Source organism: Clarias gariepinus, chromosome 5, assembly GCF_024256425.1.
Source record: "Clarias gariepinus isolate MV-2021 ecotype Netherlands chromosome 5, CGAR_prim_01v2, whole genome shotgun sequence".
Classification (NCBI taxonomy): domain Eukaryota; kingdom Metazoa; phylum Chordata; class Actinopteri; order Siluriformes; family Clariidae; genus Clarias; species Clarias gariepinus.
In genome coordinates, this window is record NC_071104.1 from 32,790,889 (window position 1) to 32,807,859 (window position 16,971).

The 16,971-nt window shown below is 38.3% G+C and overlaps 1 protein-coding gene across 1 annotated transcript in view; it reads left to right on the forward strand.

The window, feature by feature from the left end:
- The window catches only part of fstl1b (follistatin-like 1b), a 247,162-nt gene extending 230,278 nt beyond the window's left edge, over positions 1 to 16,884 (forward strand). The window contains exons 6-12 of the mRNA XM_053495851.1: positions 2,783 to 2,815; positions 3,898 to 4,028; positions 7,250 to 7,368; positions 10,413 to 10,525; positions 13,288 to 13,398; positions 14,145 to 14,236; positions 15,275 to 16,884. Of these exons, the coding sequence (XP_053351826.1) occupies positions 2,783 to 2,815; positions 3,898 to 4,028; positions 7,250 to 7,368; positions 10,413 to 10,525; positions 13,288 to 13,398; positions 14,145 to 14,236; positions 15,275 to 15,316 (641 nt within the window). The 3' untranslated portion in view covers positions 15,317 to 16,884. The remainder of the gene's footprint in view (positions 1 to 2,782; positions 2,816 to 3,897; positions 4,029 to 7,249; positions 7,369 to 10,412; positions 10,526 to 13,287; positions 13,399 to 14,144; positions 14,237 to 15,274) is intronic.
- The last annotated feature ends 87 nt before the right edge of the window (positions 16,885 to 16,971 follow it).

Consider the following 16,971-nt stretch of genomic DNA (forward strand, 5'->3'; position numbering starts at 1 on the left):
AACGAGCTCCCGGGACGAAACTCATTCGTACAGTATGTAGGCGACTCGTCGTACTTGTTCATTATATTTGTAAACTACATGCGTGGATTTTATTTTATTATTTCAAGGGATTATGAAAAGGAAATTACAATATTAAACATTACGTAAAACACTGAGTTGTGTGTCGAGTTGTACTGAACCCCTCTATCATGGTACACTGAGTTCACTAAAGGAGATACTGTATGTACTGTAGTCTTGATTGCTGATAATCCTGAACTACACTCTGATAGTTATCTGGCTTTAGACAGGGTGTTTAGGCATATTTGTAGACCTTGATATTGTAGATCTTAACATTGTACATGTTTAATAGTCTGCTTACTTTACTGAAAAAGTAAAAGTAAAAAATTGGCCAGGCAGGAATCGTGATCAATCAATGTATTATCAGTGGACAGAGCTGGGCAGATACAACTGGTGTGAACCTGCTTGACTGATTAGAATGAACTCATTTACCTGACGGTTGAACAGTGGCCTGACACCGGCCTCCCAGATCACACATTATCACACATTATCATATCAGCTTGTACTGTACCTCTCTAAGATAATCCCTGTGTCAAATGTTCCATTATAAAATGTGGTACTATATAGAACAAGAATTTTATACAACAAGAATGAAAGATTTTTTACATTGTGTTGTCTGTAAATTGTAAATCAAAGAGACAGAAAGTATTTTTAAGCTGTATTTTTAGTGTTACGCTTCAATGTTCTGATTATAATACATTTTCGTTAAGATGACTTCTGTGTCGCCCTATCATCCAGAGATCGCTGGTTTGAACCCTGGGTGATGCTGTTTTCCTCTCACAGCCGGAGGCACAGAGAGAGATGATTGGCCGAGCTCTCTCAGGTGGGAGGGATGAGAGGTACTTGTGCTCCCACATTAGTCACGGCTCTACAGCCAATCAGGGGCGTCTGTGAGCTCGCGTGTGTTACTCCGCCCCTAACGGTGCGTGAGCGAGCAGTTCGAAAAGATGCGGTCGGCTCGCGTCACGTGGTTCAGAGGACACACGGGATAGCTTTCGTCCTCCCGACTGAGTGGTGGTTGTAGCCTTAATGTGGGAGCCCCCTAGTGACGGGGAGGAATTGGCCACGACTAGATTGGGGAGAAAAATCGGGGAAAAAAAGAATTGGACAGGACTAAATTTATAAAAAAAAAAAAAAGATGACTTCTGTGTAGCTGTCCACATGTGTGTTAGATAATAAAATGCTGGCTTATAAAGTAATCCACATGTTTTGAAGAAGAGGGTACGTTAGCCTGTATCCCAAATACTGTTTGATAGGCTAATCGGTAGATTCGGTAAAATCCCCAAACTGTCCATGATAGAAATTATTCAAATTGCTAAAGCAGCTTACAAGTGTAGACATTTCAGTAATTGAACTAAAATTTCATATTAAATAAAAATTTGTAGTATATTTGGACAACAGAACGCAAAAAAAAAAAAACAGACTTTTACTCATTCTTGGCAAAATGTTTTTCTCCGGTACACAAGACTGTCTATAATAAAACTTCCAATTTATATAAAATATGTATACATATATATATATATATATATATATATATATATATATATATATATATACAAAATATATAAAAGTCTATAATAAAACTTCCAATTTTAAAACCACTTCATAACCTTTTAGCAGCTTCAAACTTCTTCATTTTTTTATGAGTCACTGTGAAATAGGACATTATGCAATATGGATTTCCTTAACACATCTATGTGGGATACTGTAGTGTAACCTTCTGTTTGACTTTCAAATCAATACTCTGTAATGGTGTTGCTGCATTTGTGAGTCCTAATGCACAATATACACTAGTGCTTAAAAGTTTGGGATCAGTTGCATATTTCTTTGTTTTTGTGTAGTGATTTATTTTCTACTTTCTACAAAAATATTGGGGATTTCAAAACTATAAAATTACCCTATGGAATTAAGGTAATTATGTCACAACATCAACAATCAATCAGTTCATATTTTAAGAAGAGGAGGTCAGCTGTCCTGCAGGAACAGTATTGTGTCGAGTGAATTTGCAAAACCCATCAAGCACCATGATGAAACTGTTTTCATGAAAGCAAGACCAAAACTTCAGAGGAACCTGTGCTGCAGAGGAGATCTTCATTTATTAAAAAACAACCACGCAGTTACAAAGTTATCCCGAACATGAGTGGCAGGGTACATTTGCTCCAACCAATCCTCCATTGGGGGTTTGAACTGTGTTATAACCATTCGGGATCATAGACGAACAAATGGGACAGTATACAGTGCATATAAAAATCCCAAGTTACAATTGTTAAAATAGTTTTTAATTAAATGTTTAATTTCAGTGTAAGATTCTGCAAAATGCTATAACTCCATCTCCCACAGTGTTACAGGAATGCTGCAGCTTTTTTGTGTAATTTAAGTAGGAAACTTAGTTTTGAAAACATGTTGGTTGAGTTTTAGTACAAAATATAGCAAACTCATAGTTTATTTGTGATATTATGATACTGTGCTATGATATGAAGGTGTCTGTGAGTATCAAAGTGAAACTAAAGCTGGTAGAAGAGGCAGATGATGCTGTAAACTGCAATTTTTTTCTTTGAAATCATTCTGCACGCTACACAACGCTTTTTTTCTCATTCCAGTTTTTTTGACATTCTACCTTACAATAATAATAACACTGCTGACATGGACACTACAGTCATTTATTGCTAAGTATCAAAGCAAAAATAAGCAGGAATTCTCTTCTTTTTTTTTTTTTTTGTTGCAGAGCGGAAAACAGAGAAGGCTTCCTCCAGTCCAGGTAAGTGTACTGTACAGTCTGATATCTCTCCACGTTAACATATTAACTGATCGGCTATACATGAGCAGCTTCTCTTCATTCTCTTACTAGGAAAAACGGGGAAAAAGTGATACAGAAACAAGTGAACTTGTAGTGTTGGGGGAATTTATGTCTGTTAATACTTGTATTGTTGTAGATTAAGGGTTGTTGAGTTAAGCATGTGTAGAGAGGCGTCACACACAGCTGTGCGACAGATGTAATTACAGACTCACACTCTATTTAAGCCGCACTTACTGTAGTATGCAGAAAATTTTGACGTGTCTCAGTCACAAGATCCTGACCTTGAACTTAAGCTGAATAATATTGCGCAACATTAGTTTAAACAAGAAGTTGTATTAAATCCTATACTATAATCTCAGTGTTCGTGAGCATAATTTGTCATGCTGAAACACAGGGATACGCTTTAAATTGTGGAATAGCATTAGGTGCATTAGTATATACACATCCAGGACAATGATCTTGGAAAAGACAGCTTGTGATAAACAAATTGTGATAAAAAACAAATTAACCACAACATCGACACAAATAGTGCAATCATCTAAAACTTACAATGCAATAACAAGATAATTGACTAAGTGCATTGCATGTACACACTAGCACATCATGATCTCTGGTATCATATCATAATATTTTCATGATGTTTAATATGAATTACGGTGTTAACTTTTCTGAGTAGCTTGCAGCCAAAATGATAGTTCTGCATGTAAGAAACATTCGAGAAAGTTTAAACTCTAAAGATGCTCATACAGTAGCATGCTCCTTTTAACACACTTAAAGACTATCGGACTCCGTGGCATATAGTATACCTCTCAAGCGTTTCTCCTGATGTTATCTCAGTTTTTTCTGATCACATCCGAAATTTGTGATTAAACAATTGAATTAATGGGTAAAGAAATGTAGAGAAAATATGCATGTGGAAAAGCTCTTACAGTACTTTCATTATCAAACCAAGCAATGCAACTTCCCTGGGCACTTAAGTGATCTTCAGTACTGTACTTTTTTCTTTCTTTTTTTTTTAACAAAAGTACTGTGTGTCCCTGCAGTGGTCTGCTATGTTGGCGACCGTAACGAACTGCGCAGGCGTGTGATCGAGTGGCTGCAGACCGAAGTCGTGCCAGACGGCTGGTTCACCAAAGGCTCCAACTTCACTGACATCCTGCTCAAGTACTTCAAGGTGAGTTTAAGGACATTCGAATTTTCTTCATTTTTACCTGCCTTTTTGTTGTCCTTCATTTCCAGTAAAATGATTTGGATTGGTTATGTCCTGCTGTAATACATCATGGGCCGTAAAAATGTAAAAATAGACGCTGACTTTATAATGCTGGACTTATGAGACACCCTGTATTTCGGCTGAGGTTTCTGTTTGTATTATTAATGCACACAGCTCTCCAACAACTCAATATGAGTGTGACATTTGCAGTGGGAGAAAAGCACACATAGCGGTCCAGCTTTCATACATTTTTAAGCCTGACTAACCTCAGTTATTGCTGTGTTTATGCTTATGAAACTGGAAGAAAGTCAAAGCAAGATTTGTTTTATTTTATGTATGTATGTATGTGTTTATTTGTTTGTTTGTGTGTGCGGATTTTCATTATGATTAATTTTTTATAGATTATCCAGATCTGGGGATGCTTTAGGCTCTGTTACTATGTGTAGTCTACAAAAACCCTCCAAAAAAGTCCTTAGATTTGTAAATTATCTAAGTTTATTATTGTATGATTGTCACTGCGCTTGTCAGAGGATCAATATATACTGCCTGGCCAAAGGAAAGTCAAATGGGTCAAATCATTGGGCTGCATTAAGCAAAGAACCATCACCTTTGTGGAAGAAATGTGGTCATATAAAATCATAAAAGGAGATAATTCAAACCATTGGTGAGGTTGGATAGTAAATAAATCAACAGTTAAAACCATAGCTATGTTTAATAGTGAAAAATGGAAAATGTGTCCATAAGAAAACCACTCTTCAGTGAGACTAATCAGGAAAAAAATGCCTCAATTTGCTAGAAAGCATAAAGGTCATGTGGTCTGAGGGGTTCAGAGTGAAGCGATGAACCCATCATGCATAGTGTCCACTCTACTGTACAAGCTTCTGAAGGCAGTGTTATGATCTGATGTTGCTTCAGTTACTCAGGTCCAGACTCAGCAACGCTATGTGGCAATAAAATGTACTGAATGACCAGGGTATCACATCTCTGGAGATTTTTGTTCCCTGATGGCACAGGCCTATTCCAGGACTCAAGCATGAGGAATCATTTTGGCCACCACAAGATGTGCTGCAGTCAAATCTAAAGGTGGTTGAATGCAATTTTAGTGTGCGACTAAATTATGGGTAATAATAAACATTATTTGAATTAATTACATATGAAATATAAAAAAATACATTTAGCAACATTGATTAAATTGAAATTATTTCAAATTCAATTTTTATTTGTCACATACAAAGTAATACACAGTACGGTATGCAGTGCAATGATTACACGACCACCAGTGACCTTAAAAGTAAAAACTTATTTATAAGAAATATGAATAAAAAGAAATACAGTAGAAGATAAAATTTAGCTAAGTAAAAATATTTCTTTACAGATATAGGCTTGTGCAATGTCTTAGATTTTTATGTCCTGTATGTGTGAACCCTGACTTATTTTTGCATGACAGTGTTTTGACACTTTTGTTAAATCCTACTGGTTAAGAAAAGGTTGATTAATGAGTTGCAGTGTTACAGAAAGCCAGCCAAATTCTGTGTGTGCAGATAAAGCACTGAGAGATAAAGAGGACATCTACAGTAGAACTTTCAGTGCACATACATTGTATATGATGTATGCAAAAATGTTAGAAAATTAATTCATGAATACATTTATTTTACCTTCATGTCATGATGGATGATTTTTTATATTGGCTTCAAACCAGTGTTGTTCAGTTAGAACATACAAGGCTACATCTAACTCTCTATGGCCTTTAACCTCAGGCTCCACCGCTCTTGCATGTTGTCATCAGTTCCTTTATGCATTGTGTAAGATAATCCAGTAAACAATCGCTTATCAGGCCTAAGTGTTTTAATTAAACCTGTAGCAACTGCGAATGATTAATGACCCCCGATCACCGTCTTGAGTGTGTGAAACCGTATACATAATGATCAATACCTCACTATAAAATGTTATCCTGAAGAGAAGTGGAAGGTTACCCACTTCTTAGGTTGGCACAGCCTTTTAAAGCTTTATATGTCAGGTTAATCATGGAAAAGGGTAAAATATGACAGCAGGCTGTTATAGAAAAATAACAAATGTGGTGCATGCTCGTGCAAAACATGCATACTGTTACCACTGTGAAGTTATTTTCCTGTTACAGAAATGTCCCATAATTGTCCCAGGCCAATGTACTTAATTTATTAAACCGATATAATTACGTTTAATGTTTAGCAGGTTTTCCTAATGTAAAGTTTAGATTTCAGCATGCTTTTCAATATGAAATACAGCTAATTAACCATAAACACGTTATTGTTTTTACACCACTTTTTACCAAGGGTGCCAATAATTCTGAATGAACAGCTTTGAATTAAGAAAAATTCATTAGACTACTAATAATAACTTAACTATGTATGTTTTTTTGTCTATATAAAACTTAATAAATCTAAAATTGCTGCAAACAGAGATTTAAAGTAATATTGTTTTTTTTTTTTAAAGTGACTTTTTAAACAATATTTAAAAAAATAAATAAAACAAAGATTCTGATTGATTGAAACCTACTGTACTGTACTCCGTAGCAGGCTGAGCCATCACTGTAACCAGAAATAGAGCTCCAAAGTCAGCTAAAAAGCCCTACTTCTATTATGATTTAACTATTATAACATGATTGTTAAACGGCAGAGGAAGGAAAAATTTTAAAAAGTCAATCATCAGCTGGGAAATTGATGCTTAAGTTTTATTTATTTATTTTTTTTATTCTCAAGGGTCAGTATTGGAACATAATCAGGAAAAAGGTTCAAAAATTTACAGTGCCCGTTACAGTGAGATGCTTATTGAAGAGCTGAAGCATAAACTCCAGATTAAACACAGAGGACTGATATCTGAGGGGATTGTGACTACACACACACACACACACACACACACACACACTGTCCTCCCCTGGAGTCCCGATCTCGCTCCATTGGACCTTCACCCGTTCGGTCCCTAAGAGCAGTGCGGATAATTTTTGACTCATTCTCGTAATTTAACGTCAATATGCTTTGCACCACGGCGTGTGCCATTTGGCATCGAAACATGTTGTCAGTTCTGTCAGTGAGACAGAATCCGGGGGTGAATTGCGTGTCCAAGCTGAACCTGACATTGACACTTTATAAGGGCCATGTCTGTTACCACGAGGGTGATGAAGCACTGATGGACTCTTTATGTTACAGAACTACGATAACGGTGACTTGCAGATGGACTCTGCCGAGCTTCTGAGCTTCATCCAGCACAACGAGTCAGCGGTGGAGCTGCACTCATACGCAGAGGAGGAGAACAACCGCCTGCTCAGGTAAAAACACACCCGGGGAGCACACACACAGGCACGCGTACTGTACACACACACAGGCACAAATAGACAAAACAATGAAGGTTGATTTAAAATTAATTTATGTTTCTAGCTTATTTATACTTTGTAATTAGGCTTTGCACCTCCAGGGTCCGGGTTCGATTCCCGTCTCCCGTGTGTGCATGGAGTTTGCATGTTCTCCCCGTGCTTGGTGGCTTTCCGAGTACTCCAGTTTCCTTCCACAGTCCAAAGACATGCAGATTAGGCTAGTTGGCCTTCCCAAATTAACCGTGAATGGGTGTGTGAGTGTGTGTAGGTGTGTGTGCCTGGCGATAGGTGTACCCCTCCTCGTGGTTAAGTACCCTGGGATAGGCTCCAGGTCTCGCTGCAATACTGAATACAGGATAAAGTGGTATAGACAATGCATGAGTAAACGTATAACACGTATAGCTTGTGATTAGCACTGTCGCTTTGCACCTCCAGGGTCCGGGTTTGATTCCCGCCACGGAGTCTGTTTGCATGTTCTCCTCATGCTTGTGTGTTTGCTCTGGGTTATCCAGTTTCCTTCCACAGTCCATTAGGTTGATTGGCGTTCCCAAACCGTCCGGAGTGTGTGTAAGTGTGTGCCCTGTGTCGGATTTTCACCCCATTTAAGGTGTACCCTGCCTCGTGCCCTAAGTCTCCTGCGACTCTGTATACAAGATAAAGCGTTATAGACGATGAGCGAGTGAGTGAGTGAACATATACAACAGCAGTATAGTGGTTAAATGTACTGAACGTTCTGTAATTAAAGTCATACGGGCCTACATGCACTTTTTTAAGCTGTTTGGACTGAACTGTGTGTTAGGAGAGTGCGTACACAACCACTCTACGATGATAAAGAGCCGCCCAGTGGTTTTCTTTTCATTTATTACAATAACATGCCCCTTCTGAAATCAGGCCAATCACAAATGCCTGTCGATGTGACGCCAAACCGACAGAGGGCGCTCCTACACTAGTTGATTGACACTGGTGTTTTAGCAAAGACCCGCCCCGAGTGAGAAGAAGCTGTCAGCCATTGTTTTTCGCCGGTGAAGCAAAATGGCGCCTAAGGGTTAGTGACCTAGGGTACCTACCTAGGGTTAGGTATCTGAGCCACTGAGGACGCAGTGGCTGAATTTAGTTTTTGAAGCTAACGTCCCCGCTGATCTACCTAAATGCGTTCATGTTTGCGATAATCATTTTTCACCAGACTGCTTTATAAACGCGGGTCAATATAAAGCAGGTTTTGCTAGGAAGCAGCTCCTAAAAAATGGATCTATACTAACGCTACGTGTTCCTGCTTCATCTTCACCAGGCTCAGTAAGTAATTTCTTTTTCTATATATCTTTGCAGATCGCCTTTTCTAATAATCACGATGAATGCGGAGTGTAAGTTAACTTATACTCTCATAGAACATGGTTATGGCTTCTTCTCTATGTACATCCGTCTCTATATAATCCCTAATCGCACATTTATAATAAACAATGCATTAAGGTGATTGTCTAGTTGCAAACTGTGTACGTAGTCGGAAAAACTATATTATGCTTACCTTTGTTACGTTAGATGGTTTATAACGATGTCTGTCGAAGATTAAGAAGTCATGTAAACACATCAGTAAACACATCGCGTCCGTATCTCTCTCGGTAAGTTTCTCCGCTTTACGTTGTTGTCGCCTGCGGCAGCGCAGCCCGTTAATTCATGCCCATGCAGTGATGAGAGACAAATCGAGTCGATGCATGTCCATTCTTTTAATTTCTGCGTTGTCAGGCGATATTACAAACTTCCGTGTAGGTTCCGTACTTAAATCAAACCAAAAACAGGCTCAGGCTCTATATTCCAGCATTTTCCAGTTTGGACTGCATTACCCACAAAGCACTGTGTTGTGGGCAATGCTTTGTGGGTAATGCAGCCCAAAGCATTGCCCGCACTAGACTACACTCCCGTGGCTATACCCCACGTGTGTTGTGAAGACACGCCCCACAGAACTGGGGGGGGCGGGCTCAGCAGAGATAATAAGCATTTAAAGGAACATGTACTGAAACAGGTTGCTAAGAACAGAGCTAGTTTTTACCAGGTAAAATTAGTGTTTTTTTTACACAATCATTGAGAATGTTTTATTAAATATATTACAAACTTTTCATTAGGACCCTGAAGATCATATTAACATTTAATTAAAAATGTTTCTGGATGATCCCTTTAAAGCTAAAGTTGATCAAATTAATTATTGGTGTGTGGGTTCAGGCTTGTTGTGCTTTAGTCGTGAGCGGCCTGCAGTTTAACTGATGTGATAAAGATAGTGCTTAAGTGTTAAGAGTAGTATTTAATTATTGGTTTAGCCTTAGTGTTACTAACATACAAGTTACACCAATAACAACAATATTTAAAAAACAGACAAAGTGCCTTTGATAAGTGACGCTTTACATAAAAATTTAATTCAACAAATCAAATAAGACTTTGTGTAACATAGTGCATGTAAATACAGTATGCGTGCTGAACCCTGCATTACATCCACAGCTCATACACACTGTGTGTGAAAGTTCCAGTCGGGGTCGTGTGGGTTCACACCGCCTCCGTTTAGCCTGTAAGAGAAACAGGACGGGAAAATCCTCGCCAACAGTCAGTCCATACAGCGGCCAGACATTCCACTGCCAAACTGTCGCTTCCTTAGTGTACGTGTGTGTGTGTGTGTGTGTGTGTGTGTGTGTGTGTGTGTGTGCAGCTGGATCCACAGTTTTTCATCCTGTACTGTGCAAAAAATGAGCTAAGGCGTGCTGTAGGAACAAGAAGCTTCAGTGCTTGAAAAATATTAAACAGTACACACAGTACACATTAAACAAACACACACGTCTAGACACAGCACACAGTGTCTACATCACAGGAATGTGTGTGCGCATGCGTGTGTGTATGTGATTTATATTTTTGTGTAAATGTTTTGTTGCATTCTAATAAAATGTAGTGGCTAAATCACAGTGCAGTCACACAGAGTGTGTGTGTGTGTGTGTGTGTGTGTGTTGTGTGTATGTCAGGAGTCTGTGTGTGGACGCATTGATCGAGCTCTCGGACCAGAACGCTGACTGGAAGCTGAGCTTTGATGAGTTCCTTAACTGCCTACGTCCAGGATTTAACCCTCCAGAGAAAAGTGAGACACACACACACACACACACACATGCACTCATGCGTACACAAGCCCTGCTGTAGCTGCTGCTTACTGACTGTTGCACTGTAGAAGTAGGTGAGAGTTCAGGGGGAGGGACAGTGTAAACACTTTGTCAGGCCACATCTCTTTATACAGTACACACACACACATACACACACACACGCACACACAGTGCTAGATGTGGTTCCTAAAAAAACGTATCACCAAATATGACAATAGACAAGAAAAAATACCAGTCCAGCGAATACGAGAGAGAGAGAGAGAGAGAGATAGAGAATAAAATGGAAGGAGAAAGGTGAAACTGCAGTTATATAAAAAGGCCGGGCGTGATGTCACGTGGAATTCAGACGTCACTCTGTAAAATTGATAGCAGATTCTTTGGAAGGCTGTTTCTCGGGATAGCTGCTGAGACTGGACTCCGGTTACTGTATATAACAGTTCTGTATAATTCCTGTACATTTAGCACAGTTACATACAGTCAGAGGCGTCACAGCCGTCAGTTAAAATGTGCACTTTGTCTTTAAATGCAATTATATACTCTTTGCACACATACTGTATAAACACGATGCATGCAGATAGAGGAGATGTTACACTTCAAGCTTTTTGTGTGTTTATGAAAGCTTGTTTGTTTAGAGATGCAGTTGTTTAGAGATGTCATTTGTAAGAAGGGATGATTGCCATGCTGTATTTTAGAAAACAAATTGTATTTGGAGGATTGGAGATTAACGCATAGTGTGTTTTCATTAATGGGTTGATTAGTGCATTGTGTGAGGGATACATGATTAGTTTAAGAATTTCGAAGGATGAGCGATAAGTGTGGCGTGTGTTATACAGAATGTTTAGGATAAAGAGGGATTAGTGTGTGGTGTGTTCCAGAGAATGTTTAGGAGGATGTGGTGATTAGTGCATTGTGTCTTAAGGAGCATGTGGTGATTAGTGTATTGTGTAATTCTGAGGATGTGGTGATTAGTGTATTGTGTATTTCGGAGCATGTGGTGATTAGTGTATTGTGTATTTCGGGGAATGTGGTGATTAGTGCATTGTGTAATTCGGAGCATGTGGTGATTAGTGTATTGTGTATTTCGGGGAATGTGGTGATGAGTGCATTGTGTATTTTGGAGGATGTGATGATTCGTGTATTGTGTAATTCTGTGCATGTGGTGATTAGTGTATTGTGTAATTCTGAGGATGTGGTGATTAGTGTTTTGTGTATTTCGGAGCATGTGGTGATGAGTGCATTGTGTAATTTGGGGCATGTAGTGATTAGTGTATTGTATATTTCTGAGGATGTGGTGATTAGTGTATTGTGTATTTCGGGGGGTTGTGGTGATTAGTGTGTTGTGTATTTCGGAGCATGTGGTGATTAGTGTATTGTGTATTTCGGGGCATGTAGTGATTAGTGTATTGTGTATTTCTGAGGATGTGGTGATTAGTGTATTGTGTATTTCGGGGGATGTGGTGATTAGTGTATTGTGTATTTTGGAGGATGTGATGATTAGTGTATTGTGTATTTTGGAGGATGTGATGGTTAGTGCATTGTGTAATTCAGAGCATGTGGTGATTAGTGTATTGTATATTTCTGAGGATGTGGTGATTAGTGTATTGTGTATTTCGGGGGGTTGTGGTGATTAGTGTATTGTGTAATTCTGAGGATGTGGTGATTAGTGTTTTGTGTATTTCGGAGCATGTGGTGATGAGTGCATTGTGTAATTTGGGGCATGTAGTGATTGGTGTATTGTGCATTTCTGAGGATGTGGTGATTAGTGTATTGTGTATTTTGGGGGATGTGGTGATTAGTGTATTGTGTATTTCGGGGCATGTAGTGATTAGTGTATTGTGTATTTCGGAGGATGTAGTGATTAGTGTATTGTGTATTTCTGAGGATGTGGTGATTAGTGTATTGTGTATTTCGGAGCATGTAGTGATTAGTGTATTGTGTATTTCTGAGGATGTGGGGATAAGTGCATTGTGTAATTCGGGGGATGTGGTGATTAGTGCATTGTGTAATTCGGAGCATGTGGTGATTAGTGTATTGTGTATTTCGGAGCATGTGGTGATTAGTGTATTGTGTATTTCGGGGAATGTGGTGATTAGTGCATTGTGTAATTCGGAGCATGTGGTGATTAGTGTATTGTGTATTTTGGAGGATGTGATGGTTAGTGCATTGTGTAATTCAGAGCATGTGGTGATTAGTGTATTGTATATTTCTGAGGATGTGGTGATTAGTGTATTGTGTATTTCGGGGGGTTGTGGTGATTAGTGTGTTGTGTATTTCGGAGGATGTGATGATTAGTGTATTGTGTATTTTGGAGGATGTGATGGTTAGTGCATTGTGTAATTTGGGGCATGTAGTGATTGGTGTATTGTGCATTTCTGAGGATGTGGTGATTAGTGTATTGTGTATTTCGGGGGATGTGGTGATTAGTGTATTGTGTATTTTGGAGGATGTGATGATTAGTGTATTGTGTATTTCTGAGGATGTGGTGATTAGTGTATTGTGTATTTCGGGGGGTTGTGGTGATTAGTGTATTGTGTATTTCGGAGCATGTAGTGATTAGTGTATTGTGTATTTCTGAGGATGTGGTGATTAGTGTATTGTGTATTTCGGAGCATGTAGTGATTAGTGTATTGTGTATTTCAGAGGATGAGTGTTTGTTGCAGAGAATGTTTTAGAGGATTGAATAGATGATTAGTGCGTTGTTATTGTTTTTGGAGGAGTTTGACTATAATTCTGTGTGTTTTAGAGTGTGCTTTAGAGGATGAGACCTATGAAGACGGAGCAGAGACCCAGGTGGACTGTAACCTCTGTGTCTGCGCGTGTGGCAACTGGGTCTGCACTGCCATGACCTGTGACGGTAAGCGGCATCACATTTTTAATGACTAGCGAAATGAACCCAACTGTCCACTGTAAACACTATTGTGTACAAATAACAAGCGCATGTGTGCTCGCGAGTAATAAAAGCATAGATTTCAACATATGGCATTCCAGTATAGAGTGAATATAATCCATTTCCAACACTTCCTACACCACTTAACTTTTAAACCTTATCACTGTGCTTACAGTTCTTGAAAGATATCAGGGTCAAAGATGAAACATGTTGTTCAAATGGGAATTAACTAAAAGCCTTTATATGAGACATTTAGATGTGTTCCTTGTATACTTATATTTATTTAAGTATAATGTCAAAATGCCCTTAAATACTTTACTAAAGAAAAACAGAATGTTTAAATGTCATTTGTTTTAGAAAGACATGAGCATTATCTAACAATACTATCCTAATATGTTGTCCATTTATCACCATTTATTTCTTTTATGTCTTTGATGTAATAAAGCTATAACTTTAGGTCAAAAGTTTGCACCCACCTCCTTCTGGAATAAAAAAGAAAACAAGAAGATATGGTTGCAGACACTTATCTAAAATGTGCAGTGTGCGATATCTAGGATAGTTATAAAAGATACAGATATGTATGTCAGATAAAAGATATGTATGTCAAGAAGAGTGAGAGAAGACTCTTACTGTTAAGTTTTACAAATTCAATAATTCAATAAGCGCTCTTTAATATCAAATTCCAATTCTTGTAACTAAATTCTGTCCAATAGAGAAAACCCCAGCTCTTCAGCCAGCTACTGGAGATGAGGAGATGACAGAGGAAGAGTGGAGTCTGCGTGTGGCTGAACTCAACAAACATCAGGTTTACTCATTGGATCTGACCATCACACATCAATCATATAAATTACTGTTTATAAATATTAAACGCTTTCTCTCTAAAGTCCCAAGATCAAATCTTACAAGATAAGAAAACTATTTGTTAGTGAGACTAATCGGGAAAATAGCCTTCAGTATGCTAGGAAGCATAAGGATTAGACTTTGGAGCGATGGAGAAAGGTCATGTGGTCTGATAAGTTCAGGCTGACCCTATTTCTCAGTGAAGTGTGTGTCAGGGTAAGAAGGGAAGCATATGAAGCGATGCACCCATCATGCATAGTGGCCACTGTACAAGCCTCGAGAGGCAGGGTTTATGATCTGGTCAGGTCTAGGCTCAGCAACGTTATGCGGCAATAAAATGAAGTCAGCTGACGACCTGAATGTACTGAATGACCAGGGTATCACATCTACTTCCCTGATGGCACAGGCAAAGTGGTTCGGGAATCATTTTCACACAAGCATAAGGTATTTGAAACAATGACACAGCGAATGTGTTCTGTGATTAAAACGAAAAATGGTGCAACAAAATACTGTAGTAGTGTGCATGACTCTTTGTTTTTTTGGTCCAGGAAGTATATAAAGCTTTATTCATTTAAAAATAATATTTTCCAGGAAAAAAAAAAGTCGAATGAAACTTTAATATTTTTTATTCGTTTTATTATAGTCACCAAATAATAAGCCTCAGGATAAAGAAGTAAATAATAAAATGCTATTGTATTGCGTTTGAAATTTCACAAGCTTTATCACACCTTCCATAAGGGACCAGCAAAGAGAAAACAAATTCATGCGGTGAGAAGAAAACAATTCATTCAGTCAAATGGGGTCATGTCCTTAATTTAGTAGTTACACTTCTATCTACTACAGTATATAGGGCTATGAACTAAGTATAGGGTTTCTATAAAGCAACTTTATAATTACATGCTTTGTTATAGTGGCTTCCCACCACAGAGTATAAAAAAGTCCAGCGAATAGCGACCAGAGATAACTATGCGGTGATGACTAAGAGCTTGTTTTATTCCCGTAGGAGACTGTGGAGCAGATGAAGTCCAGCACAAAGGAGGTTTAAAGAAGGTGTGACGAGGAGGAAGAGGTCACAGTCAGGACTCCTTCACACTATTACTGGGAGAACCACAACATGTATTGTTTTTATTGTTTTTTTTATCCTAAAGTATTTTTTATCTATCATTGCATTTCTCCGTAACATCATTATAATCGTTTTGAGTTGACATGTACTGTGTGTCAGTGTTTGTGTGTCACTAAGTGCTGTACATTGTTTTATTATAGCACCATGCTAAGCCTCGTCCAAGGCGCTCAGCACTATTTTTGTATTTTATTGTTTTTTTTTTGTTGTTTTTTTACTCTATGTATTGTTACTTTTTATTGTTACATATTATTGTCTTTTTTCGATTTAGATTTAGATGGTGCGTATGATTGAGACAATGGCAGTAGATGGAGGAGAAGAGTAAGGGAGGGAGACCACCTAGACTGACTCAGCGGTAATCAGTAAGAGACATGGTGGCGTAGACCGTTATCTTTGTCAGCGTATCAAGCCATGAGATAACATGAACGGAAAAAACGGATTGCATCACGAGGGTGATGTCAGCTAAGGTCTCCTTTCACATACTCTCTGTTTCCATGCAGACAAGTCAGTCATAGTCTTGAGACCTTTCAAAAAGGTGCTAATACGTTTTTTTTTTTCTTTCTTTCTTTTTATAGCCGCACAGCTTTTCTGGCATCAGCATGCTCCTAGAGTACGTCTAGATTACTAGATAGAATTAGGAATCTGTAGATTCGTCAACATGTAGACCTGTACAGGAGCTCCACTACTCCATAGGCTGTGATGATTCTTCAGCTATCTTGTGAAAAGCTTAGCAGTGACTTTCACAGCATGGATTCTCCACTTTGCTCCTGCTTGTGTTCAGCGGAGCGGCTTTATTTAGAGGTAGTCCATGTTAAAACTCTGTTGCTGTGCACATTTCTGTCATAAGGATAAAAATCGAACAAAATACAAACAGAATGAGAGTGTTAATGTGTTGAATGATGTAGAATGAAAAACGGAGTTGTTTGGAGCAGAGGCAGTTTAGCCAAAAAAAAAAAAAAAAAAGCGACCAAAGCCTGATGTTTAGATTGTTTAAATGTTGTATAGTTCCTCCAGGTAAATCACTACTCTGGACCCAGCAACAACATCATACCTTTTATTTCCTACAGCTGTCAGATTGAAGATTAGATGACTAGATTCAGTCACCACTTTAGCTTTAAAGCTTTCTTACCGCGTGTGTGAGTGTGTGTGTGTGTGTGGCTGCAGAAGTGTGTTTGTATGTTCCTGTGAGTGATTGAGAATGTATGTGCTTCCTTTTTTTTTTTTATTATTTCTTTAATCCACTAAGATCAAGTTTTTATGATACTGAGTGCCTTAAATATACATCCGCAGATTAAATGGCCTTCTCTTGTAGGATTCCATGAAGAATTCCTTTGCAGTGTTATGGTAGTAAAGCAGAAGTTGTCCTGAGCAACGGACTGACACAGAATAAAACCATTTCAGTGTAAAGACTATCTTGTTATCTTCTAATTGTCTTTGAATTTACTTGTATTATGACTCTGTACTGTACATCAATAAAAGGAATACACATCACAGTTCTCTATTTGTAAAGCTTATTACATTAAAAAAAAATAATGATTAAATTACTTTTATTTGACCAATATTTATAATTTAGGAAAGAG